This window comes from Hyperolius riggenbachi, chromosome 7 (genome assembly GCF_040937935.1).
Source record: "Hyperolius riggenbachi isolate aHypRig1 chromosome 7, aHypRig1.pri, whole genome shotgun sequence".
In the NCBI taxonomy this organism is placed as follows: domain Eukaryota; kingdom Metazoa; phylum Chordata; class Amphibia; order Anura; family Hyperoliidae; genus Hyperolius; species Hyperolius riggenbachi.
This window is the reverse complement of record NC_090652.1, coordinates 6,095,258-6,122,889: the sequence shown is the minus strand read 5'-3', so window position 1 is coordinate 6,122,889 and position 27,632 is coordinate 6,095,258. Positions and strand designations below refer to the sequence as shown.

General features: G+C 49.5%; 1 protein-coding gene across 1 annotated transcript in view; it reads left to right on the top strand.

Moving 5' to 3' along the window:
- SLC5A10 (solute carrier family 5 member 10) overlaps positions 1-27,632 on the top strand; it is a 274,286-nt gene that overhangs the window by 21,256 nt on the left and 225,398 nt on the right. Inside the window, exons 3-5 of the mRNA XM_068243517.1 lie at positions 1,897-2,001; positions 4,357-4,416; positions 8,668-8,772. Of these exons, the coding sequence (XP_068099618.1) occupies positions 1,897-2,001; positions 4,357-4,416; positions 8,668-8,772 (270 nt within the window). The remainder of the gene's footprint in view (positions 1-1,896; positions 2,002-4,356; positions 4,417-8,667; positions 8,773-27,632) is intronic.

The window sequence follows — 27,632 nt, the reverse complement described above, 5'->3', positions numbered from 1 at the left end:
GTGGCTAAAAGTATTATAGACACACGATCAGCAGGAGAGTCGGGCAACTGGTATTATTTTAAAAGGAAAAATCCACATCCTTCTCAGTTTAGGTTCCCTTTAAGGAGGGCTCTGACATCTAAGTGGATTTTTGGATAAGGAATTTGGAGTTGTTTCTGCCCATGGCTGCGCAGGCTGTAGATGGCTGATTGAGGGATTCCTGGGATGGCGATCCACAGAGGATGCTGGGTAATACAAGGGTTAACTCCTCATCGCAGGGATGACATCTGGGAGGATTCGTCGGGATTTGTGAATCGGATTAGTGGGAGATTTCTCGCTTTCTGAACTTGCTGTACTTCTTGGCAGAGATCCCCCAGCCTGCTCTGTCCCTGAGGGAAGGACGCAAATGTGAGAACGTGAGCCCAAATCTCCAGCGCTGCAACCCCAGATCCTGCTATACAGGCCCCAGATCAGCCAATCACAGCACAGCCCATCAGTGTTATGTATAATACAGGTTCAGGGAGTGGGGGGAGAGGGGTATGCAGTAGCATGAAAGAGGCAGTGTAGTATTATGGGTACTGTATCCTGTATTCAGAATTCCCACTTTTACTGTAATTTTCCTGGTTTTAGCATCAGCAATACTTCCTATATTAATATTGGTCTATCTACAGTGCTGCCCATAATTATTCATACCCCTGGCAAATTTTGACTTAAAGTTACTTTTACTCAACCAGCAAGTCATTTTGTGACAGGAAATGACAGGTGTCTCCCAAAAGATAATAAGACGATGTACAAAAGGCATTATTGTGGGAAATAAACAAAAAAAACATTTGTCAGCTTTTATTTTCATTTGAGCATAAAGTGTGCAGTCCAAAATAATTCATACCCTTCTCAATAATCAATAGAAAAGCCTTTATTGGCGATTACAGCAATCAAACGCTTCCTATAATTGCAGACCAGCTTTTTGCATGTCTCCACAGGTATTTTGCCCATTCATCTTTAGCAATGAGCTCCAAATCTTTCAGGTTGGAGGGTCTTCTTGCCATCACCCTGATCTTTAGCTCCCTCCACAGATTCTCAATTGGATTCAAGTCGGGACTCTGGCTGGGCCACTCCAAAACATTAATGTTGTTGTCTGCTAACCATTTCTTCAGCACTTTTGCTGTGTGTTTTGGGTCATCGTCATGCTGAAATGTCCACTGGTGCCCAAGGCCAAGTATCTCTGCAGACTGCCTGATGTTGTCATTGAGAATCCTCATGTATTGCTCTTTTTTCATGGTGCCGTTTACTGTGATTAGATTCTCTGGTCCTTTGGCTGAAAAACACCCCCAAAGTGAGCAATTTTCAAGCAGGTTTTTACAGCAGCTAATGAAAGTCGGTCGGAATTTGCATGCGATGTACGAATTCGCCATCCCAGGAGTCCCTCAATCTGCAGTCTACGGCCTGCGCAGCGATGGGCAGAAACAAGTCACGCTTTTCAACTCCAAATTCCTCATCCAAAAATCCACTTATATGTCAGAGCCCTCCTTTAAGTTGTAAGCTCGCAAGGGCAGAGCTCTCCCACCCTTTGTGTCTTAGAATTTGCTATAGATTTAGATCATCATGTTACAATTGTCACTGTAATTATTATGTCTACTTATCCTGTGCCGGTGTCTATATTGGGTGTGTACCATTGCCTGTGTTATTATGTACCCCGTGTTTATGTCTTACTGTGTACAGCACCACGGAATATGTTGGCGCTTTATAGAGCAATAATAATAATAATAATGTCAGTAAATTACTCATTTTGCTCAATCAAAATTGTATGTGTGTAGCAGAGATGAGATGTGTGGAGTCCAGTGTGAAATGCAGGGAAGTGAAGTCTGCAGTCAGGGTGTGAGATTGGTTGTAACGATTTCTCTCTCTTCTCCCCGTCAGATTGGCGCGTCCCTCTTTGCCAGCAGCGAGGGCTCGGGGCTGTTTATCGGACTGGCGGGCACTGGAGCGGCAGGCGGCATCGCGGTGGCCGGATTTGAATGGAATGTAAGCGGACGGGTGAAGATGTACCAGGGGGGGATGGCACTGAGCTGTCTGAGGGCTTCACGCCCCAATAAACTGCAGAGACCAATAACACCAGCTCCAGGCCCATCATGCCAACTGCCAAGACAGGCTCTCTGTAGGGAAAACGGTCTGATTGTAGCAGCCAATCAGATCCCAGGTTCCCTTTCAGCTAATTGGTGCTTCCGGCAACAACCAGGCATTGTAGAGACCAGTCCTGACCTCTTGCACAGGACAGAAAGAAAACACAGAGAAATGCACCCTGTATGTATTTAGAGGGTTTAGCCTGTCTAATAACCCCTCATCTGTGACTAATCACCACTGTAATTTGATCTCTGAGTGCCAGCTGGCTGCCTCGGCAGTGCAGCTAATATATAAACACAGGATGTTAACCCTATGTCTGCTTCCATGAAAGCAGGAAGTAGACACTCTGCATATTTATTGCAGGATGTGTATCAGCTGTAACAAAGAAATGTTTGTTTTGGAAGGTCATTATGCTGTTGCTTATCCTTCAAAGCAGAGAGGAAGTTCTGAGTTCAGGTCCTATTTAAGGTTCCCACTAATGATACAATCTCTTTTGTCCAATCTTACCAAGTGTAGTAGATGGGTAAACTGAGGGAATACACTTTGAATGGTTACTAGAGGTAATCGATCATATTACATAGACGTGGTGATATTGTACAATCAAGATTGTATCATTAATATGCTCCTCATGCCTGCACACACAATGCAATTTTCCCATCACATTGAAGGTAAATTCACTGTCTGATAACTTCCAGCACGTCCAATCTGCTTCCGACTGAGAACGGGATCGATTTTGTGCAGTACTGATCTCAAAATCGATTCTCTTTCTCGATCAGAAGCAGATTGGACATGCTGGAAATTATTGGACAGTGGGAAATTTCCCATTGATGTGATGGAAAAATAGCGTGGTGTGTACCAGCCCTTAAAGAGAACCTGTAACAAAAAACATCCCCTGGGGGGTACTCACCTCGGGAGGGGGAAGCCTCAGAGTCCCAATGAGGCTCCCCCTCCTCTGTAGCTGCAGACAGTCCAGCACTGGCTCCCCCGAAGTGTCCCGGGAATCCTCTGTCGACAAGCCTGAGAAGCGCTGTTTTTTTTACCTTCCTGGCTCCAGCGGGGGCGCTGTTGCGGCTCTCAGCACAGAGATAGGTGGAAATACCCAATCTCAGTCCGGTCCGCTCTATTACACAGGTACAGGAGACTTGCACCTGCGCAGTAGAGCGGCCCGACAGCGATCGGCTATTTCTGCCTATCTCCGAGGCGGAGAGCCAATACTGCGCCTGCGCTGGAGCCGGGAAGGTGAATATTTACATTGCCGCCGTTTGGAGGGCCAGAGCGAGACCACCGTGGGACACAGGAGGACGGGGGAAGCCTCGATAGGATCTGGAGGCTTCCCGAGGTGAGTACCCCCCCCAGGGGAGGTTTTTCTCATTACAGGTTTCCTTTAAAGGGTTACTTAAGTCTAAATAAAAAAACAGTTTAACTTACCTGGGGCTTCTTGTAGCCCCCCTAGCGTCATCCTGTGCCCACAACGTCCTCCTGAGTCCCCCCAGCAAGCGGCAGCGACCCCCGCAAAGCTGGCCTGTCACCGACAGTCGGCGGCTACTGTGCATGCTGGGAGCACTTTGTGCATGCTCAGTAGAGATTTTTACGTACTGCGCATGCGCAGAAAGCTCCCAGCTGTGGGAGCGCGGCAAGGAGGCGCATGGATTTAAGATTTCCTTTAAGTACGGTAACTAACAAAGCACCATTCAGAAGGCTATAGAAGGGAGGAAACAGAACAGAGAGAAGGGGAAAACTAATTACACTTCAGGAAAATAAGAAAGTCACTCATAAAAACATATTCCCTAATTTCACAATGATCTAATTTAGTAATTAAAAAAAGGTTAATAAGATATGTTGGTTTAGAGCTGATACAAATTTTATGATAATTTCATGCAGCCTGGACTTGCTCTTTACTTGTCAGTATAATAAACAATGTCTGTATCACATCTGTCATCCATGTTCCCTGCGCTGCAATAATCACCTACCAAATGGAATACCGCATGATTCCTTAAAATACAGAATTAAATACTGCATGAGGTAAATATCCTGGTGAATTGCCATGCTGGGTTTTTGTAAATAAATAAAAAAAAAAAAAAAAACACCTGATCTGCATGCTTGTTCAGGGGCTAGGGCTAAATGTCCAGGAAGAGGATCAGCAGAACAGCCAGGCAATCTGGATTGTTTAAAAGGAAATAAATATGGCAGCCTCCATAGAGGCATTAAGGTAAATTGCTTCTCTGACTAATGTTGGGATATTCTGTGTCTCTTTAGGCCACGTATATATTGCTTGCTCTGGCGTGGATCTTTGTGCCGGTGTACATCTCCTCCGGGGTAAGTGCTCGATGACAGATGCGCATATATTATCAACTTTCAAGAGCTTCTAATGGCTGTAAAGTCATACATCTAGTCTGCTGTCTGACCAGAGCCAGATTGCCCACAACACAACCTAGGTAGATGCCTAGGACCTGCTGGGTTTCAAGGGGCCTGGCTCACACGATGGGTCTACCTATTACCAGAGCCGGGACAAGGTCTTCCAGCACCCAAGGCTGAGACACCAAAGTGCGCCCCTTCATCCCTCCCACCCCAGCTGTCACACACGGATTGCTATTAGACTAAGAGGCGCCCCAGGGCCCCCAACCCCCCAACACCTTAATATCTAGTTATCTGGCTTGCAGTCACTGTCATGTATCCCCTTTTCTTATTTTTTTCTGCTTCATAAACAATTGGGAATGACAGCTGAATGAGTTGTGCGCCCCCTCCTACACTGCGCCCTGAGGCTGGAGCCTCTCCAGCCTATGCCTCGGCCCGGCCCTGCCTATTACTGGCAGGTACCTAGCTATACTGAAGGGCTATCTAATATTGGGAGGGGAGGGGGGTACTTCTGGCTATTAATCACAAAGGCTTCCTAAAACGTGTACAAAGGTGCCTTAGATTTTTTCTTGGGGAAAAGGGGGGGGGGGGGGGGGGAGGATTGGGGGATGGGCACTGGCTATGCCCCTGTTCAAAAGCAGCACCAGCAGGCAACACTCAATGTCCATTCATTCCATATACTATAGCGCTGTACAGAGTATATTTTGTCTTGTCACTAACTGTCCCTCAGAGGAGCTCACAATCGAATCCCTACCATAGTGATATGTCTATGTATGTATCGTGTAGTGTATGTATTGTAGTCTAGGGCCAATTTAGGGGAAGCCAATTAACTTATCTGTATGTTTTTGGGATGTGGGAGGAAACTGGAGTTCCCGGAGGAAACCCACACAGACACAGGAAAAACATACAGACTCCGTGCAGATAGTGCCCTGGCTGGGATATGAACCGGGTAGCCAGCGCTGCAAGGCGAGAGGGCTACCATGCTGCCCTATGTACTTATCAGTATTTAGTGTGGGGTTAATGCTGTATTTCCTTTCGCCCACCCTTAAGGCCTGTTTCCACTATACCTAGGCGAAGCCACATAGAATTGGTGTGTTTTTTTTCATGCAAATTCGCATGCATAAGCAATTTTTTTTTTCAATTTTCCCGTCACCATTCGCTACTACTGATATCCGCATGTGAAAACGTGTAAGCGCGAAAACGCCTAAACCTCTCGGAAAATGTTACAGAGGGGGCCTTTTTTTGGTTTTTTTTTTCGTGGGGGGGGGGGGGGAAGCAAATTTCGCCTGTAATGGAAACAGTCCCATTTAAATACATTACGTATGCAAATTCTCATGCGACCAAAGCAAGCGAATTTGCCATACTGGAAACAGGCCCTTTATGTACTGCGTTGCTTCACCCTAATAGTCCCCCCCCCCCCCCCCATTCTTTTCATTCCACACCTGTACCCAGCCCCTCCACAGTCCATACTGATAACTATTATGATGTGATGGTCTGCACAGTAGTTTGTGTTCAGTTAGTGGTGTGACACTGCCACCTGGTGACAGATAAAGGGTGGTGCAGCATTTAAACTCAATGGATAATGGAACTGAATTCGCAGACAATACCCAGATGATATTTCTTTTGTGTCTGGCCTGGATCACCATAAATGCATCAGAAACAGAAGCTTTGCACTTTGAATTAGATATTCTGGACGTGTGAAGCTGCTTTGGGAAACCCTTCACACGTGTTTGGCGTGTAATGCTTTGTGGTAGACACAGCCGGTTAGGGCCTGTTTCCACTACATACAGATCGGATGCAGAATGGATGCAGAAAAACTGACTCCAATGAATACCTAGGGGAAAATCTGCATCAGAAATATTGCGTTTAGTGGAAACGGGCCCATAGGCATTCATTGGAGTCAGTTTTTCTGCATCCAGAATCTGCATCCAATCTGCGTGTAGTGGAAACAGGCCCTTACTGTTGGCTGTTTCTGGGAATCAGTTCCTGATGGCTCTGAATCCATTCAGTGGTCAACTGGTGGAGACCAAGCCTGACAGACAGAGCCAGAGCATCCGCAAGGCAAGTGCCTAGGCAGGTGCCTAAGGCCTGGAACAGAGACTAGGGCCCTGGTTGACTCTATCTTCAACCAAATCTTGCCAAAAAAGCCAGGTGGGCATCAAACATGTGCCCAAAACCTAATGTCTCTGTATTGTGCAGCTGCACATAGTTATCAGAACAATGCAGTCCTGTTCTAGCTGATGTCTGTCTGAGGAAGCAGATACTGCCCCTCCTTCCTCTTCACTTCGTGGCTACACAGTTTATCTAAACAGCCCTTCCGACTGGCTCCCTGTATCCATTAGTTTATTAACACTTTTAGTTACAGCTCTAAAGACAGCAGAAAAAAATGAGATAGAAAAATACATAAGTTTAACTTTTTTCCCCCCTCCTTTTTTGTTATACTGTATGTTCAGAAAAATCGATCGTGTGTGTGTGGTATGTAGGTTAGATTTTACAAATTATTTGATCAAGTGGAAAAGTTGATGCAGAGGCGGCCTTAGAGTACGTGAGGACTGGGGCGAGTGTCATATGCGGGACATGGAGCCATAAGTGTAGGCCATCTACCATACCACCATGCTCACGGGCTTGTCCACCTCTAATGCAGTACGCCTTATTAGGGTTTAAAAACAATTACGTTTGTTAAAGGCCACTAAGTCAACCAATAAACTGGAGATGGGTACTAGGCTAGCTGGGGCACTACGGGTGATTATCAGACTGGCTGGGAAACTAAAGCTGGCCCCTAACGGTCCAATTTCAGGTGAAAAATCGTTAGAGGGATCAGAAATTCTGATCGGATTGGTTGTAAATAATCTCAGTTGATGGGCACAATCGATAATGAACGATTATAAAAAACTTTGGATTTTCTTGTTGGTCATGATAGATAGGAAGCAATGATTGGTTAGTTGATGGTGTAGTGAACGATTTTTCGTTTCAGAATTTCTGATTGCTTGAACGATTTTTCGCTAGAAATTGGACCGTTATTGGCCACCTTAAAGAGAACCCGAGGTGTGTTTAAAGAATGTTATCTGCATACAGAGGCTGGATCTGCCTATACAGCCCAGCCTCTGTTGCTATCCCAAACCCCACTAAGGTCCCCCTGCACTCTGCAATCCCTCATAAATCACAGCCGTGCTGTGAGGCTGTGTTTACATCTGTAGTGTCAGTCTCAGCTGCTCCCCCGCCTCCTGCATAGCTCCGGTCCCTGCCCCCGTCCCTTCCCTCCAATCAGCAGGGAGGTAATGGATGCAGGCGGGGACTGGAGTTCTGCAGGAGGCGGGGAGAGCAGCAGACTGACACTATAGAGATAAACACAGCCAGCTCTGACAAGCTGTTTGTCAGCAGCGTGGCTGTGATTTATGGGGGATTGCAGAGTGCAGGGGGACCTTAGGGGGGTTTGGGATAGCAACAGAGGCTGGGCTGTATAGGCAGATCCAGCCTCTGTATGCAGATAATATTCTTCAAACCCACCTCGGGTTCTCTTTAAGGATAGGTAGAGGCTGGCTGGGAAGCTGGGGATAGATAGAGGCTGGCTGGGAAGCTTGGGGTGTGTACCAGGCTGGCTGGGTATAGGTGCTAGGCTAGCTGGGGTGCTGCGGATGGGTACCAGACTGGCTGGGGAGCTAATGATAGGTAGAGGCTGGATGAGGAGCTAGGGGTGTGTACCAGGCTAGCTGGGGATGGGTGCTAGGCTGAATGGGGAGCTGGGGAGATGCCTTTTCTGCACCACCACCAGGGGACAGGGTGATATGTGTTGTGTCGGTTGGCCTGACTTTGCTGGCTGACTCTGATTTTATTGGTGGTATTGTAGGATCTTTACCTGTTTAGAAAATGCCAAAATAAGATGCTCCTGAGTCCCGTGAGAGGTTGATTGGCGTAGACTCACAGGGGTCGGCACTGGGTCGGTGGTATTTTGCGCGCCCATGGCCGGGAGTGGTATACGCATGACGTAAATCATGATGTCAATGCGCTGGGCGCTCTCGACATGCAATCAAGGACACGTGCGCCGCTGGCTCATGAGCAGACCAGGAAGAACGAGCGCAGTGGGCATGACTACAGCCCCCCCCAAGGCCGCCTCTGGTTGATGGGATTTCTCTAGGAGTACAAATAAAACCTCAAAATAGAGTTGTGTAACTTAATAGTGATTCATGTGAATGGTTTTTATTCCCGCTGCAGATTGTCACCATGCCCGAGTATCTGCAGAGGAGGTTCGGAGGAGAAAGAATCCAGATGTATCTATCAGCGCTGTCTCTTCTGCTGTCAGTGTTCACCAAGATTTCGGTAAGTGCTTGTCCCCTCTGGCCTCTGTCCCCGCCCCCTCTACACTCAGTGCCCTGCCCCCTCTACACTCAGTGCCCCGCCCTCTCTACACTCAGTGCCCTGCCCTCTCCACCCTTAGTGCTACACCCTCCCCACCCTTAGTGCTCCACCCTCTCCATCCTCAGTGCCCCACCCCCTCCACCCTCACTGCTCAGCATCCCTTACCCTCAGTGCTCTTCCCTCCAACCTCAGTGCCCCGCCCCTTCCATCCTCAGTGCTTCACCTCTTCCACACTTAGTGCCCACCTTCTCCATCAGTGCTCCACCCCCTCCAACCTCAGTGCCCGCCTTCTCCATCAGTGCTTCTCCGCCATCAGTGCCTCACCCCCTTCACTCTCATCTCCCCACCAACCCCAACCTTAGTGCCCAATAGAGATGGCCCAAACGGTTCGCCGGCGAACGGTTCCAGGCGAACTTCTGGGGGTTCACGATCACGGGGGAACCGCAAACTTTACCGGACGTTCGATTCGCCCCCATAATGCATCATTAGGGTCAACTTTGACCCTCTACATCACAGTCAGCAGGCACATTGTAGCCAATCAGGCTACACTCCCTCCTGGAGCCACTCCCCCCTTATAAAAGGCAGACGGCATCAGGCTTTGGACTCACTCGTGTGCCTGCAGTAATTAGAGAAGGGAGAGCTGCTGCTGTGCAGAGACTTATAGGGAAAGCTTAGTTAGGCTCTTGTAGGCTTGTTAGCTTGCTCCTTGCTGATTCTTATTGCTAAAAAAAGCACCCCTCTGCAGCTCTTTTGAGAGATAACCTTGTTCTTGTGATCTATTTTTTTTTCTGTGTGTCCCACTGACACTTGTGTTGCATAGACAGCCTTGGTAATTCCTATTGTGTGTGCCACTGCCAGGCCCAGCACATTCAGTGACTACCTGTGTGTGTGACAGATGCACATTACCCATCACTGCATATACCTACCTGTTGTTCACTGTGCACCCACCCACCTACGTGAGCGCACGCAGTGTCACTGTGCCTGTCCGCTACCTGTCTGTGTGTGACAGGTGCACATTGTAATACCTATTACTGCATATACCTACCTGTTGTGCTCAGTGCACCCACCTACCTACGTGAGCTGAGTGCACGCAGTGTGATATACTACTCCGTGCATAGCTGTTAACTGCACCTGTGTGACTGCACATTGTATTAGTCAAGTCAGTGCATACCTTTCACTTCATCCCCCCCCTAATATGGACAAAACAAAAGGCATAGGCAGACCACCTGGCAGGTCTGTTCGAGGTCACGCTGTCGTGATTTCGTGCGGCCCTCGACCAAAGTACAGTGTTCAGAAGAAGGCACGTGCCATCAACCCCCAATATTGTCAGGACGTAGTTGACTATTTAACACAGAACACCTCATCTTTTGCAGCTTCTGCACGGAAGCGTGACATATCTTCCTCCTCCTGCTTTGATTCTGGCACTCCGCTTAACACTCAGTTGGCCGCCATCACCCCAGGGCTCAGCGGTGTGGAAATTTTTTTGTGTGTCTGCCTCAGATGAGAGCAATGCCATCTGTACTCTCTGCCACCGAAAATTGAGCCGTGGAAAGACCAAGACCCGCTTAGGGACAACTACCTTACGAAGGCACATGATTACAAAGCACAAACGGCAATGGGATGACCACCTGAGGAAAAGCAGCACACAAAAGCAAAGCCAGACACTGCATTGGAAGATACCAGGCCGCAATTTTTTCTCAAAAAAGGCGATACCCAAACTGTACCGTGATGTTGAAAGGCAAGTGGTGACATCTCTGACCACGGATGCCTGGTCTGCAAAGCACGGTCAGGCCTGCCCCAAGACTAAGTCAGTCCCCACACAGCATCTCTGCCTGCAGGCTGCTTGACTGACTTCTCCGCCACCACCAACAGGATCCAGGACTCCAGGCGGATTCCTGAATTTTTAAGGCCGCTGTACTAATTTTTCTGGTGCGTGTACATGCCTGCCTAATTTTTCTGGCTGCACTGCAGCTGCAACAACAAAACAAAAGGCATGTACATGTGCCAATTCCCCTTCGTGATCATTACTTCGCCGCGGTGAAGGGGCTTGTGTATCACAATGAAGCAATGATCGGCGGCTATATGAGTGTCTCGGGGGGTGGCACACCAAAGATAATAAGGTCGTTGCTTCATTGTAGTCAGACCAAATTTGATCAGCTGAACAGTCACTGTTGTTCTATCATTGAGCTACCTCAGCCCGGCGACCATATGGGCTTGAAAACCGCCACGGCCTACACTCTGGCCACGGTGCGCACCAGTCCAGCACGGCCGTCGCTACACAAACAGCTGTTTGCGGTGCGTTGCACTGTGAGTTTGGTGTGTCAGTGTGAAGCAGAACTCTAATTACACTCCCTGATTGATGTATACACATGCAAGATGTTTGAAAGCACGTTAGGCCTGCAATTTAGCATTCAATGTGATTTCTGTTCATAAAACGCTGCTTTGCGTCACATCTAGAGTTGGGCCGAACCTCCGATTTTAGGTTCGCGAACCTGGTTCGCGAACTTCCGCGGAAGGTTCGGTTCGCGTTAAAGTTCGCGAACCGCAATAGACTTCAATGGGGATGCGAACTTTGAAAAAAAAAAAATAATTATGCTGGCCACAAAAGTGATGGAAAAGATGTTTCAAGGGGTCTAACACCTGGAGGGGGGCATGGCGGAGTGGGATACACGCCAAAAGTCCCGGGGAAAAATCTGGATTTGACGCAAAGCAGCGTTTTAAGGGCAGAAATCACATTGAATGCTAAATGACAGGCCTAAAGTGCTTTCAAACATCTTGCATGTGTATACATCAATCAGGTAGTGTAATTAAGGTACTGCTTCACACTGACACACCAAACTGTTCACTGAACAGAACAGGTATGCAGTGGCGGGTTCACTGAACAGGTATACAGTGGCGGGTCCACTGAACAGAACAGGTATACAGTGGCGGGTTCACTAAACAGAACAGGTATACAGTGGCGGGTTCACAGAACAGGTATGCAGTGGCAGGTTCACTGAACACAACAGGTGTGCAGTGGCGGGTTCACTGAACAGGTATACAGTGGCGGGTCCACTGAACAGAACAGGTATACAGTGGCGGGTTCACAGAACAGGTATGCAGTGGCAGGTTCACTGAACACAACAGGTATGCAGTGGCGGGTTCACTGAACAGGTATACAGTGGCGGGTCCACTGAACAGAACAGGTATGCAGTGGCGGGTTCACTGAACAGGTATACAGTGGCGGGTCCACTGAACAGAACAGGTATGCAGTGGCGGGTTCACTAAACAGAACAGGTATACAGTGGCGGGTTCACAGAACAGGTATGCAGTGGCAGGTTCACTGAACACAACAGGTATGCAGTGGCGGGTTCACTGAACAGGTATACAGTGGCGGGTCCACTGAACAGAACAGGTATGCAGTGGCGGGTTCACTGAACAGGTATACAGTGGCGGGTCCACTGAACAGAACAGGTATACAGTGGCGGGTTCACTAAACAGAACAGGTATACAGTGGCGGGTTCACAGAACAGGTATGCAGTGGCAGGTTCACTGAACACAACAGGTATGCAGTGGTGGGTTCACAGAACAGGTATGCAGTGGTGGGTTCACAGAACAGGTATGCAGTGGTGGTTTCACAGAACAGGTATGCAGTGGTGGGTTCACAGAACAGGTATGCAGTGGCGGGTTCACAGCACAGGTATGCAGTGGTGGGTTCAATGAACAGGTATACAGTGGCGGGTCCACTGAACAGAACAGGTATGCAGTGGCAGGTTCACTGAACAGGTATGCAGTGGTGGGTTCACAGCACAGGTATGCAGTGGTGGGTTCACAGCACAGGTATGCAGTGGTGGGTTCACAGAACAGGTATGCAGTGGTGGGTTCACAGCACAGGTATGCAGTGGTGGGTTCAATGAACAGGTATACAGTGGCGGGTCCACTGAACAGAACAGGTATGCAGTGGCAGGTTCACTGAACAGGTATGCAGTGGTGGGTTCACAGCACAGGTATGCAGTGGTGGGTTCACAGCACAGGTATGCAGTGGTGGGTTCACAGCACAGGTATGCAGTGGTGGGTTCACAGAACAGGTATGCAGCCAGACAGGAACAAGTTAAGCCTAACTAATCTTTCCCTGAGAGACAGTCTGCAGCAGCTCGCCCTACTCTCACTAACGCAGGCAGCACACGAGTGACCGTAATGGCCGCCGCTGCCTGCCTTATATAAGGGGGGGTGGGGCTCCAGGGGCTAGTGTAGCCTAATTGGCTACACTGGGCCTGCTGACTGTGATGTAGAGGGTCAAAGTTGACCCTCCATGTGCATTATGGGGCGAACCAAACTTCCGCAAAGGTTCGCCTGCGGGACGCGAACGTGAACCACCGAAGTTCGCATGGAACCGTTCGCAGGCGAACCGTTCGGCCCAACTCTAGTCACATCCAGATTTTTCCCCGGGACTTTTGGCCTGTATCCCACTCCGCCATGCCCCCCTCCAGGTGTTAGACCCCTTGAAACATCTTTTCCATCACTTTTGTGACCAGCATAATTTTTTCTATTTTTCTAAGTTCACCTCCCCATTCAAGTCTATTGCGGTTCACAAAAGTTAGCGCGAACCGAACTTTCGCGGGAGGTTCGCGAACTGAAAATCGGAGGTTCGGTCCATCTCTAGTGCCCAACCCTCTTCACCCCTACGCTCCCTCTGCCGCTGCACCCGGGCGATGTCCTGACCCTAAATACGGGGCATGTCTCAGAGTCTGAAGCAGGTTTAATGGCTGAAAATATAATGTTTTGGCCAATGAATGGTATCTTTCTGGTTCAAAACCTACTGAATGCAGCCCATGAAATATTATTTGTCTGATTACTGTTGTGCCCCTGAAATGAAGGGATTGTGTTAATAAAATGTTTTAGTTGCCTCATCACATTTTATTTATAAAATTAATTAATAAAAATTATTAAAAAACTTAAATAAATAAAAAAATAAACAAAGCCCTGCAGCAGCGATCAGAGCCCACCAACGGAACGCTCAGTGGGCAGAAAGGGGGGATCATTTGTGTGCTACGTTGTATGGCCGTGCAGCAAGCTGTTAAAGATGCAGAGTGCTGAATTAATAATAATAATTCCTTTTTTTGTATAGCGCCTTTCTCCTGTCGGACTCAAAGCACTTGCGAGGCAGCCACAAGAGCGCACTCAGTAGGCAGTAGCAGTGTTAAGGAGACTTGCCCAATGAACTCCTTACTGAATAGGTGCTGGCTTACTGAGTAGGAAGAGCCAGGATTTGAACCCAGGACTCCTACATCAGAGGCAGAGCCCTTAACCATCACAATTGTAAAAAATAGCCTGGTCACTGGGGGGGGGGGGGGGGGGGGTGTAAACCTGTGCTCCTCAAGTGGTTAAAGCAGTCCTGACGTGAGAATAAACTCATGATATAATTAATTGTATGTGCAGTATGGATAAGGAATAGAACATTAGCAGCAAAGAAAAGAGTCTCACATTCTTATTTTCAGTTATATTGCTTTTTATTTTATTGCACCACACTTTACAGTTGCAGCTTTAAAACCACACTCTGTCTTTTCGGCTATAAAACAGTGCAGAAATAAGGCCACTTTGAACTTTCCTCCACTAAAGCCTTATCTCAAGGTGTCTCTCACTGTTTCTTGGCTCTTTAAAGAGATTCTGAAGTCTCGCTAGAATCCTGTTTTTACTTAACTAATGTAAGAATCTATACGTTCGTTGCTATTGGCAACAACACTACACCTTCGTTCGGCACCATATCACAGGAAGTGTGATAACTCTTATCACAGCAACAGCCTAGGAGAGAGAACTTCTTAGGCGTCATCACAGTTTCAAGCAGTTTATTCAGTAAACAGATATACAGAGGCTTATCTCTACACAGGGAAGCAATTGTTCTGTAGTAAGTCCTTTTTGCGTTACAGCTCTTGGTTCCATTGCATAGCAACCAGGTTCCCTCTTATGTTCCATCTATGCTACGTAGGCCTATATACAGCATACAGTTAGATGATATGACAATACTTTACAAATAAAAGTAAGAGGTGGAAGTCATCAGCCAGACCTCAGAAGAAGCAGCAGTAGTCAGAAGTGGCTCTCTGGAGTCCGTCAGCTGCTTTAGTACCGACCACTGAAGAGTTAAATGTGACATCATCTGAGCAGGAACTCATCGCCTGCTATTGGCTGATAAAACCGTGTGATATAATGACAGGCACGGTCTTTACTGCGCATGCCCGAACTATCACCTAGATCTAAGAACTGTCATCATGTTCATTTGTTTAATGTTCTTGTGAGAATATTTTCATAACAATGGCTCATATTTATGTTGTTCGTCGCCAGCTAGTCTGGCCTCCGGTGGAGAGGGTCATCGGGTGCCCAATCCACTCACTTGCACTACTGCACAACAAGAAACTGAAATCCAGGGCGTTGAGGATAGCCAATGATCCCTCGCACCCAGGCCACCGATACTTCAGTTTGCTCCCTCTGGGCCGAAGACTTTGTGCCATCCCCACAAAGACTGCGAGACATAGGAACTCCTTCTTCCCATCGGCTGTCAGCCACTTGAACTCACTCCACATACTTCCATCTGTGCAAGCCTAAACAAGCAGGGGGGGGGGGGGGGGGGGGGGGTTGGTGGCGGATTGCGCCACTCCCGATCGGTCAGCTGAAGCAACCACCTCACAAGGCCAACAAGGCTAACCGCTGGTCAGCCCTAGGCCACTAAATTAACTGTGATGTATGCAATTTTCTGACGCAAATTGTATGCACAATGTAATCTATCTCTGTTGCTATGGACTCTTCTCTGTCTTCTTCCTGAGCTATATGTATGTGCCAAGAATAATTCCAGGCATAATCGCTCATGCTTTGCGAAATAAACGATTCTGATTCTGCACTGGATAAACTCTTTAATCTTGGCTGGTTTTGTGTAAGACACAAACCATGTTCCAGTGTTTCTAGAAATGCTGCTTAAAGGGAGACTCTGCAAATCAAGTCTTTTAACTAAACTCCGTTAAAGTAACTGAGGTCTTCGAATTCAATCATATAATACTTAAATTCTTACAACTAACTTCATTAGCCCTAATGCCTTACTTAAAATGCTGCATCCCAGCGGCTGAAATTGCTATTAAACCCCCGAAATCCCCGGGGGGAGATTTGGGCAGCCCTTCCTTGTAGAGGTGTGATGAATAGCGGGAAAGCCGCCGCGTGTTCTGGCAGTAAGGCGGCTGTTTCCGCGTCTGATGCGGCGGTTTGTCCGCGTCAGCATGCGTCTAGGTTATCTGGAACTAATAGTGCACATGGGAAGAATGGTGTGGGGGCCGCCGCGTGTGCTGACGGTAAGGCGGTGGATTCCGCGTCCAGTGCGGCGGTTACCCCGCAGCAACATGTGTCTGCGTTGTCTGGACCTAGTAGTGGACACAGATGGAGAGCTACGCGCGCTGCAAGACAGGCTCTTTATACCAATAGGAGGAAGATCAGCTGATCAGAGCGGTCAGCTGATTTCGGCTCACCCAGAGATTGGTTGAGGGGAGCTGGGCGGCGCTGGGGAGCGCTTTACTATATATATCTCCTGCTGTTCAGTTGCTGGTTGTCTGGCGTTGCGAATGCTTATGTGTTAGCACTCAGACCTTAGTCAGATCCTTCAGTGTGGTGGAACCTGGAGGACCTGGGAATCCATACTTAGCCAGTTACTGTATATCATCTGTGTTATTCTCTAGCATAGTTCCAGGGTGTTGAGATCACGGCCCTCACACCCCAGACTAGGAATAATGTATATCATCTGTGTTATTCTCTAGCATAGTTCCAGGGTGTTGAGATCACGGCCCTCACACCCCAGATTAGGAATATTGTATATCATCTGTGTTATTCTCTAGCATAGTTCCAGGGTGTTGAGATCACGGCCCTCACACCCCAGATTAGGAATACTGTATATCATCTGTGTTATTCTCTAGCATAGTTCCAGGGTGTTGAGATCACGGCCCTCACACCCCAGACTAGGAATACTGTATATCATCTGTGTTATTCTCTAGCATAGTTCCAGGGTGTTGAGATCATGGCCCTCACATCCCAGATTAGGAATACTGTATATCATCTGTGTTATTCTCTAGCATAGTTCCAGGGTGTTGAGATCACGGCCCTCACACCCCAGACTAGGAATACTGTATATCATCTGTGTTATTCTCTAGCATAGTTCCAGGGTGTTGAGATCACGGCCCTCACACCTCAGATTAGGAATACTGTATATCATCTGTGTTATTCTCTAGCATAGTTCCAGGGTGTTGAGATCACGGCCCTCACACCTCAGACTAGAACTTGTTCTGATATCTGTTATGACGTATTGCTTTCCTGACCACTCATTTGATAACTGATTCGGTACCTCGCCATTCTGATTTCCTGTTGCCAAACCCTGCTTGTCTTGGATACCGAATCAGCTTACTGTCTTTGTACTTTATCTGTCTGTGTGTTGCCGACCCGGCCTGCCCGACCTTTCTGGCTGTCACCCACCCCTCGGGTGCTCAGTCTCCCGGCAGGGGCCCTCTGCCTCTCAGAGGGGGCACTGCTGCTGAACCAGTCCAAGACTCCTTTCCCTGGAGTCTTTGTCTGCAGTAGAGTCTGTCTCTACTTATTGGACCACTTGCTACCCCAGTGGTCCAATTTCTACTGTTGCACCAAACACTTACACGCTTCAGGTGTCCAGAGGTTAGCAATATATCTGATTATCGGTGATACTGCAGATCATCAATAATCGGGTATATATCTGCATTCTTGGTGATACTGCAGATCACCAATAATCAGATTCTCTCTGTGTGCTGACACCAATCGTTACAAGAGGCAGAGCTTTGAGCAGTAGCTCTGCCTCTACTCCCGTCAATTGGTGCTGATCACTGCCTCTCCCTGCCCCTCTCAGTCCTCTTTTACTGAGAGGGGCGGGGGAAAGTCGGCAATCAGCGCTGATCGACGTGCATGGAAGCAGAGCTACAGCCCGAGACTCGTTTCTTTGCTACTAATGTTCTATTTATAAGCTTTACTACACATACAATTCATTAGGTCATAAGTTTATTTTCACTTCAGGTTTGCTTTAACTGATTTCTGCCACTGTTCAACACTACTGCAAAAAATGATCATAATATTGTGAAATGCTCTATCTCACCACTGGGGGGAGCTGTACAATAGCATATCAAACGTTAAACAGCAGCAGTCAGGGTAACTGCAGTCACACCTGTACCTCAGTCCCTCTGGGATATGGTGTGACCCCGCTGTGACTCTCTGTGTTATGGTGTGTCTCATCTTTGTTTACCTTCCATTTGTATTTTGGGGTTCCGTGCCACACCCTGCCACGGAATCCAGACTGCTTTCATTGCGCACCGGAGGCGAGGGCGCGCCTGTTCTGTGTCTCTATACGGAACATATTTCATCTGTTTGTGTCCTCATAGTCAGGACTTTCCGGCTGTATTTATCAAGGCAAACTAACGAGGACAGCGGCCATTGTCCATCCGAGAGAATGTGAGGAGTCTCAGGACAATTCCTCTAACTGCACCTTTATCTGTCTGATGGTCACCTGACAGAGCGATCATCAGGTGTTCAGGTGCCCATATATCTGGCGATGATCGACCAGGAGAGAGATCTGTCAGCTGCCCATACATCTGGCGATGATCGACCAGGAGAGAGATCTGTCGGCTGCCTATACAGCGAAGGCCGATTCCCAATCGATTTCAGGGTTCTTTTCCGTTAACCGGGCGCAACCACTAGGTGGCGATAAAACTCCAGCGATCACTGGCAGCAGAGTTACATCTTTCCCTACTATCCATGGCGGCCTGGCTGGAGGGGGAATAGTAATTAACGCCACCTAGTGGTTGTGCCCGGCTAATGGAATATTACCGATTTCAGCAAGAATTCTTGAAGCTGCATCTGCCACCTGAGCTGCCGTCCCCCCAAATGTCAATGTGCCCCCCCCCCCCCCCCCCCCATCCGGCCTCCGAGAGTCAAGCTGCTGCTTCTCCCTCATTCATCTTCCATGTGGTTGCCGCTCATTGCACGTGGCGTGTGTGATGTCACATACACCAGTGCGGCAGCCACATGGGACCAAATATGCAAGCTAGACTCACGGCGGCATGGACATCTTGGGCACAGTACATGGGACACAGTGCCTGGCGGTTCCGTCACCATTCATCACTTGTCCTGATATGGCACGCTGTTACCGCCAAGCACCCGATCCAACATCGGCCCGAGATCTGAGATTTTCCAGCTTGCTTGCTTGATACATTCGTCTGGGCAAGCTTGTTGCTGCATGAATGTTCATCTGATTCGATAATAATTATGGAATCGGGTGGTCAATAGGCCACAAAATCGCTAGATGAGCCTTTCTCAAGGGGAGGAACCCCTGCAAATCATTTTTGGATCTCAAGGAACCCCTGCATTTATTTTGCAGGAGGCGTGGTCTTTAAAAGTAGGTGTGGCTAGTTATTTCACTTCCCCTATTACAGCGTCTCCTTATTCTAGTGCTTTTTATTAATGTGCTCAATATTCTAACCCCCAATTTAGTACCCCCTTTTTACAGTAACCCCTATTATAATGTGCTCTATCATACTTCCCTAACTACCACGATGGGGGGAAATGCCAAAGAACCCCTGCAGAGTACTCAAGAAACCCTGGCTGAGAAAGCCTGCGCTAGATGTATATCACCTCCCAGAATCCTCCTGTAGGTGTTCCCCTGGGAATCATCCTGTAGGAGTTCCTCCGGGGTTTCCTCCTCTAGGTGTTCCTCCGGGAATCATCCTGTAGAATTTCCTCTGGGGTTTCCTCCTCTAGGTGTTCCTCTGGGAATCATCCTGTAGGAGTTCCTCCGGGGTTTCCTCCCCTAGGTGTTTCTCTGGGAATCATCCTGTAGGAGTTCCTCCGGGGTTTCCTCCTCTAGGTGTTCCTCCGGGAATCATCCTGTAGGAGTTCCTCCGGGGTTTCCTCCTCTAGGTGTTCCTCCGGGAATCATCCTGTAGAATTTCCTCTGGGGTTTCCTCCTCTAGGTGTTCCCCTGGGAATCATCCTGTAGGAGTTCCTCCGGGGTTTCCTCCTCTAGGTGTTCCTCCGGGAATCATCCTGTAGAAGTTCCTCCGGGGTTTCCTCCTCTAGGTGTTCCTCTGGGAATCATCCTGTAGGAGTTCCTCCGGGGTTTCCTCCTCTAGGTGTTCCTCCGGGAATCCTCCTGTAGGAGTTCCTCCGGGGTTTCCTCCTCTAGGTGTTCCTCTGGGAATCATCCTGTAGGAGTTCCTCCGGGGCTTCCTCCTCTAGGTGTTCCTCTGGGAATCATCCTGTAGGAGTTCCTCCGGGGTTTCCTCCTCTAGGTGTTCCTCCGGGAATCATCCTGTAGGTGTTCCTCCGGGGTTTCCTCCTCTAGGTGTTTCTCTGGGAATCATCCTGTAGGAGTTCCTCCGGGGTTTCCTCCCCTAGGTGTTTCTCTGGGAATCATCCTGTAGGAGTTCCTCCGGGGTTTGGAGGAACTCCTACAGGAATCATCCTGTAGGAGTTCCTCCGGGGTTTCCTCCTCTAGGTGTTCCTCCGGGAATCATCCTGTAGGAGTTCCTCCGGGGTTTCCTCCTCTAGGTGTTCCTCTGGGAATCATCCTGTAGGAGTTCCTCCGGGGCTTCCTCCTCTAGGTGTTCCTCTGGGAATCATCCTGTAGGAGTTCCTCCGGGGTTTCCTCCTCTAGGTGTTCCTCCGGGAATCATCCTGTAGGTGTTCCTCCGGGGTTTCCTCCTCTAGGTGTTTCTCTGGGAATCATCCTGTAGGAGTTCCTCCGGGGTTTCCTCCCCTAGGTGTTTCTCTGGGAATCATCCTGTAGGAGTTCCTCCGGGGTTTGGAGGAACTCCTACAGGAATCATCCTGTAGGAGTTCCTCCGGGGTTTCCTCCTCTAGGTGTTCCTCCGGGAATCATCCTGTAGGAGTTCCTCCGGGGTTTCCTCCTCTAGGTGTTCCTCCGGGAATCATCCTGTAGGAGTTCCTCCGGGGTTTCCTCCTCTAGGTGTTCCTCCGGGAATCATCCTGTAGGAGTTCCTCCGGGGTTTCCTCCTCTAAGTGTTTCTCTGGGAATCATCTTGTAGGAGTTCCTCCGGGGTTTCCTCCCCTAGGTGTTCCCCCGGGAATCATCCTGTAGGAGTTCCTCCGGGGCTTCCTCCTCTAGGTGTTCCTCTGGGAATCATCCTGTAGGAGTTCCTCCGGGGTTTCCTCCTCTAGGTGTTCCTCTGGGGATCATCCTGTAGGAGTTCCTCCGGGGTTTCCTCCTCTAGGTGTTTCTCTGGGAATCATCCTGTAGGAGTTCCTCCGGGGTTTCCTCCTCTAGGTGTTCCTCTGGGAATCATCCTGTAGAAGTTCCTCTGGGGTTTCCTCCTCTAGGTGTTCCTCCGGGAATCATCCTGTAGGAGTTCCTCCGGGGTTTCCTCCTCTAGGTGTTCCCCTGGGAATCATCCTGTAGGAGTTCCTCCGGGGTTTCCTCCGCTAGGTGTTCCTCTGGGGATCATCCTGTAGAAGTTCCTCTGGGGTTTCCTCCTCTAGGTGTTCCTCCGGGAATCATCCTGTAGGAGTTCCTCCGGGGTTTCCTCCTCTAGGTGTTTCTCTGGGAATCATCCTGTAGGAGTTCCTCCGGGGTTTCCTCCTCTAGGTGTTCCTCCGGGATTCCTCCTGTAGGAGTTCCTCCGGGGTTTCCTCCTCTAGGTGTTCCTCCGGGAATCATCCTGTAGGAGTTCCTCCGGGGTTTCCTCCTCTAGGTGTTCCTCCGGGAATCATCCTGTAGGAGTTCCTCCGGGGTTTCCTCCTCTAGGTGTTTCTCTGGGAATCATCTTGTAGGAGTTCCTCCGGGGTTTCCTCCCCTAGGTGTTCCCCCGGGAATCATCCTGTAGGAGTTCCTCTGGGGTTTCCTCTTCTAGGTGTTTCTCTGGGAATCATCCTGTAGGAGTTCCTCCGGGGTTTCCTCCTCTAGGTGTTCCCCTGGGAATCATCCTGTAGGAGTTCCTCTGGGTTTCCTCCTCTAGGAGTTCCTCCGGGGTTTCCTCCTCTAGGTGTTCCTCCGGGGTTTCCTCCTCTAGGAGTTCCTCCGGGGCTTCCTCCTCTAGGTGTTCCTCTGGGAATCATCCTGTAGGAGTTCCTCCGGGGTTTCCTCCTCTAGGAGTTCCTCCGGGGCTTCCTCCTCTAGGTGTTCCTCTGGGAATCATCCTGTAGGAGTTCCCCCTGGGTTTCCTCCTCTAGGTGTTCCTCTGGGAATCATCCTGTAGGAGTTCCTCCGGGGTTTCCTCCTCTAGGTGTTCCTCTGGGAATCATCCTGTAGGAGTTCCTCCAGGGTTTCCTCCTCTAGGTGTTCCTCTGGGGATCATCCTGTAGGAGTTCCTCCGGGGTTTCCTCCTCTAGGTGTTCCTCTGGGAATCATCCTGTAGGAGTTCCTCCGGGGTTTCCTCCTCTAGGTGTTCCTCTGGGAATCATCCTGTAGGAGTTCCTCCGGGGTTTCCTCCTCTAGGTGTTCCTCTGGGGATCATCCTGTAGGAGTTCCTCCGGGGTTTCCTCCTCTAGGTGTTCCCCTGGGAATCATCCTGTAGGAGTTCCTCTGGGGTTTCCTCTTCTAGGTGTTTCTCTGGGAATCATCCTGTAGGAGTTCCTCCGGGGTTTCCTCCTCTAGGTGTTCCCCTGGGAATCATCCTGTAGGAGTTCCTCCGGGGTTTCCTCCTCTAGGTGTTTCTCTGGGAATCATCCTGTAGGAGTTCCTCTGGGTTTCCTCCTCTAGGAGTTCCTCCGGGGTTTCCTCCTCTAGGTGTTCCTCCGGGGTTTCCTCCTCTAGGAGTTCCTCCGGGGCTTCCTCCTCTAGGTGTTCCTCTGGGAATCATCCTGTAGGAGTTCCTCCGGGGTTTCCTCCTCTAGGAGTTCCTCCGGGGCTTCCTCCTCTAGGTGTTCCTCTGGGAATCATCCTGTAGGAGTTCCCCCTGGGTTTCCTCCTCTAGGTGTTCCTCTGGGAATCATCCTGTAGGAGTTCCTCCGGGGTTTCCTCCTCTAGGTGTTCCTCTGGGAATCATCCTGTAGGAGTTCCTCCGGGGTTTCCTCCTCTAGGTGTTCCTCTGGGGATCATCCTGTAGGAGTTCCTCCGGGGTTTCCTCCTCTAGGTGTTCCTCTGGGAATCATCCTGTAGGAGTTCCTCCGGGGTTTCCTCCTCTAGGTGTTCCTCTGGGAATCATCCTGTAGGAGTTCCTCCGGGGTTTCCTCCTCTAGGTGTTCCTCTGGGGATCATCCTGTAGGAGTTCCTCCGGGGTTTCCTCCTCTAGGTGTTCCCCTGGGAATCATCCTGTAGGAGTTCCTCCGGGGTTTCCTCCTCTAGGTGTTCCTCCGGGAATCATCCTGTAGGAGTTCCTCCGGGGTTTCCTCCTCTAGGTGTTCCTCTGGGGATCATCCTGTAGGAGTTCCTCCGGGGTTTCCTCCTCTAGGTGTTCCTCTGGGAATCATCCTGTAGGAGTTCCTCCGGGGTTTCCTCCTCTAGGTGTTCCTCTGGGAATCATCCTGTAGGAGTTCCTCCGGGGTTTCCTCCTCTAGGTGTTCCCCTGGGAATCATCCTGTAGGAGTTCCTCCGGGGTTTCCTCCTCTAGGTGTTTCTCTGGGAATCATCCTGTAGGAGTTCCTCTGGGTTTCCTCCTCTAGGAGTTCCTCCGGGGTTTCCTCCTCTAGGTGTTCCTCCGGGGTTTCCTCCTCTAGGAGTTCCTCCGGGGCTTCCTCCTCTAGGTGTTCCTCTGGGAATCATCCTGTAGGAGTTCCTCCGGGGTTTCCTCCTCTAGGAGTTCCTCCGGGGCTTCCTCCTCTAGGTGTTCCTCTGGGAATCATCCTGTAGGAGTTCCCCCTGGGTTTCCTCCTCTAGGTGTTCCTCTGGGAATCATCCTGTAGGAGTTCCTCCGGGGTTTCCTCCTCTAGGTGTTCCTCTGGGAATCATCCTGTAGGAGTTCCTCCGGGGTTTCCTCCTCTAGGTGTTCCTCTGGGGATCATCCTGTAGGAGTTCCTCCGGGGTTTCCTCCTCTAGGTGTTCCTCTGGGAATCATCCTGTAGGAGTTCCTCCGGGGTTTCCTCCTCTAGGTGTTCCTCTGGGAATCATCCTGTAGGAGTTCCTCCGGGGTTTCCTCCTCTAGGTGTTCCTCTGGGGATCATCCTGTAGGAGTTCCTCCGGGGTTTCCTCCTCTAGGTGTTCCCCTGGGAATCATCCTGTAGGAGTTCCTCCGGGGTTTCCTCCTCTAGGTGTTCCCCTGGGAATCATCCTGTAGCAGTTCCTCCGGGGTTTCCTCCTCTAGGTGTTCCTCTGGGAATCGTCCTGTAGGAGTTCCTCCGGGGTTTCCTCCTCTAGGTGTTCCTCCGGGAATCAACCTGTAGGAGTTCCTCCGGGGTTTCCTCCTCTAGGTGTTCCTCTGGGAATCATCCTGTAGGAGTTCCTCCGGAGTTTCCTCCTCTAGGAGTTCCTCTGGGAATCATCCTGTAGGAGTTCCTCCGGGGTTTCCTCCTCTAGGTGTTCCTCTGGGAATCATCCTGTAGGAGTTCCTCTGGGGTTTCCTCCTCTAGGTGTTCCTCTGGGAATCATCCTGTAGGAGTTCCTCCGGGGTTTCCTCCTCTAGGTGTTCTCCTGGGAATCATCCTGTAGGAGTTCCTCCGGGGTTTCCTCCTCTAGGTGTTCCCCTGGGGATCATCCTGTAGGAGTTCCTCCGGGGTTTCCTCCTCTAGGTGTTCCTCTGGGAATCATCCTGTAGGAGTTCCTCCGGGGTTTCCTCCTCTAGGTGTTCCTCTGGGAATCATCCTGTAGGAGTTCCTCCGGGGTTTCCTCCTCTAGGTGTTCCTCCGGGAATCAACCTGTAGGAGTTCCTCCGGGGTTTCCTCCCCTAGGTGTTCCTCTGGGAATCATCCTGTAGGAGTTCCTCTGGGGTTTCCTCCTCTAGGTGTTCCTCTGGGAATCATCCTGTAGGAGTTCCTCCGGGGTTTCCTCCTCTAGGTGTTCCTCCGGGAATCAACCTGTAGGAGTTCCTCCGGGGTTTCCTCCCCTAGGTGTTCCTCTGGGAATCATCCTGTAGGAGTTCCTCTGGGGTTTCCTCCCCTAGGTGTTCCTCTGGGAATCATCCTGTAGGAGTTCCTCCGGGGTTTCCTCCTCTAGGTGTTTCTCTGGGAATCATCCTGTAGGAGTTCCTCCGGGGTTTCCTCCTCTAGGTGTTCCTCTGGGAATCATCCTGTAGGAGTTCCTCCGGGGTTTCCTCCTCTAGGTGTTCCCCTGGGAATCATCCTGTAGGAGTTCCTCCGGGGTTTCCTCCTCTAGGTGTTCCTCTGGGAATCATCCTGTAGGAGTTCCTCCGGGGTTTCCTCCTCTAGGTGTTTCTCTGGGAATCATCCTGTAGGAGTTCCTCCGGGGTTTCCTCCTCTAGGTGTTCCCCTGGGAATCATCCTGTAGGAGTTCCTCCGGGGTTTCCTCCTCTAGGTGTTCCTCCGGGAATCATCCTGTAGGAGTTCCTCCGGGGTTTCCTCCTCTAGGTGTTCCTCTGGGAATCATCCTGTAGGAGTTCCTCCGGGGTTTCCTCCTCTAGGTGTTCCTCCGGGAATCATCCTGTAGGAGTTCCTCCGGGGTTTCCTCCTCTAGGTGTTCCTCCGGGAATCATCCTGTAGGAGTTCCTCCGGGGTTTCCCCCTCTAGGTGTTTCTCTGGGAATCATCTTGTAGGAGTTCCTCCGGGGTTTCCTCCCCTAGGTGTTCCCCCGGGAATCATCCTGTAGGAGTTCCTCCGGGGTTTCCTCCTCTAGGTGTTCCTCCGGGAATCATCCTGTAGGAGTTCCTCCGGGGTTTCCTCCTCTAGGTGTTCCTCCGGGAATCATCCTGTAGGAGTTCCTCCGGGGTTTCCTCCTCTAGGTGTTCCTCCGGGAATCATCCTGTAGGAGTTCCTCCGGGGTTTCCTCCTCTAGGTGTTCCTCCGGGAATCATCCTGTAGGAGTTCCTCCGGGGTTTCCTCCTCTAGGTGTTTCTCTGGGAATCATCTTGTAGGAGTTCCTCCGGGGTTTCCTCCCCTAGGTGTTCCCCCGGGAATCATCCTGTAGGAGTTCCTCCGGGGTTTCCTCCTCTAGGTGTTCCTCTAGGAATCATCCTGTAGGAGTTCCTCCGGGGTTTCCTCCTCTAGGTGTTCCTCTGGGAATCATCCTGTGGGAGTTTCTCCGGGGTTTCCTCCTGTAGGTGTTCCTCCAGGAATCATCCTGTAGGAGTTTCTCCGGGGTTTCCTCCTGTAGGTGTTCCTCCGGGAATCATCCTGTAGGAGTTCCTCCGGGGTTTCCTCCTCTAGGTGTTTCTCTGGGAATCATCCTGTAGGAGTTCCTCCCAGAATCCTCCTCTAGGTGTTCCCCCGGGAATCCTCCTTGCATGAGATATGTTACGCCATGATACTCATCACCTCGAGGATTGTGTAATCCGGTGTTCTCAGTCTGACCGGTGGAATTTGCTCAGACAACACATCACTGGTGAGGTCACGCTGCTGAACTATTACCTGATGGCTCAGTCACTCTCTGAGGATTATGACCTCACTGATGAAGAAAGTTCAGTTATCTTTTACACCTCATACCTGAGAAATGTCATCATCCCGATTCAAAACTTCTTGCCTTTACACCTCGTACCTAAGATAGAAAGATCTGACCACCACGGCCTCTAATCCACGCAATGAGCAGAGAAGCAATTACACCCCCCCTCCACCTAATAGCCTAGAATGGAGAAGCACTAGACTGGGGGGGGGGGGGGGGCTGGAACTGGGCAAGACTGTGTGTAATTTACCTCATGAGGTAATGACATGTAGCAATACTGGTAGGTTTTTGTCTTGTTTTACCTCATGAGGTAAATTATGAGGCAATTAATGAGGTAATTTACAGACAATAGCTGTTCTCATGGAAATTAGGGGGCACATTAGCACATAATTTACCGATCAGTTTAAGGCCTGCCGGTACCTGGAGGTAATGTCAATTTGTATGCATTTAGCAGTTTTAGTGGAGTTCCTATTCAGGTTGTGTAATAGAAAAGAATAGTACAAATAAAACTCCAAATATTTACTGGATTTTTTTTTTAATAAGGGATACCTATAAATATACTTTTCATAGGTTGCTACATAATCAAATACACCTTCCCCCCCCTCAAAAAAATACAAAAAAAACCAAAACATCTTCTAAAGACTATCCTAACTTATGGAAGACAATTAAAGACTACTATTATTTATTTATCTCACTTTATGCATTTACCTCACGTTTTATCTCATATTCAGAAATGGAGACAAATCTTCCAGAATTGCTAAAAAAAAAAAGATTTTTAGCAATTCTGAAAGATTTTTCTCCTTTTCCGAACAGGAGGTAAGACATGAGGTATTTCAGCGGTAAGCATGCAGTAAATAAATAATAGTAGTCTTTAATTGTCTTCCATAAGTTAGGATAGTCTTTGGAACTTTTTTTTTTTGGGGGGGGGGGGGGGGGGGGGGAGGTGTATTTGATTATGTAGCAACCTATGAAAAGTATATTTATTGGCATCCCTTATAAAAAAAACTCCAGTAAATATTTGGAGTTTTATTATTACTATTCTTTTCTATTACACAGCCTGAATAGGAACGACACTTAGGCTGCTTACACACCAAGACGTTACAGGCGCACGTTAGTGCGCCTGTAACGCTCCCCCAACGCACAGCAATGTAACACAAGTGGGCTGTTAACACAGCCCACGTTGCGTTACATGTAACGCTGCACGTTCTCCGCAAAGTGCAGCATGCTACGGCGTTGGAGCGGCTATAGCCGCGTTAGACTGTTTGCACATGCGCAGTGGGGGGCGGAGAGGAGG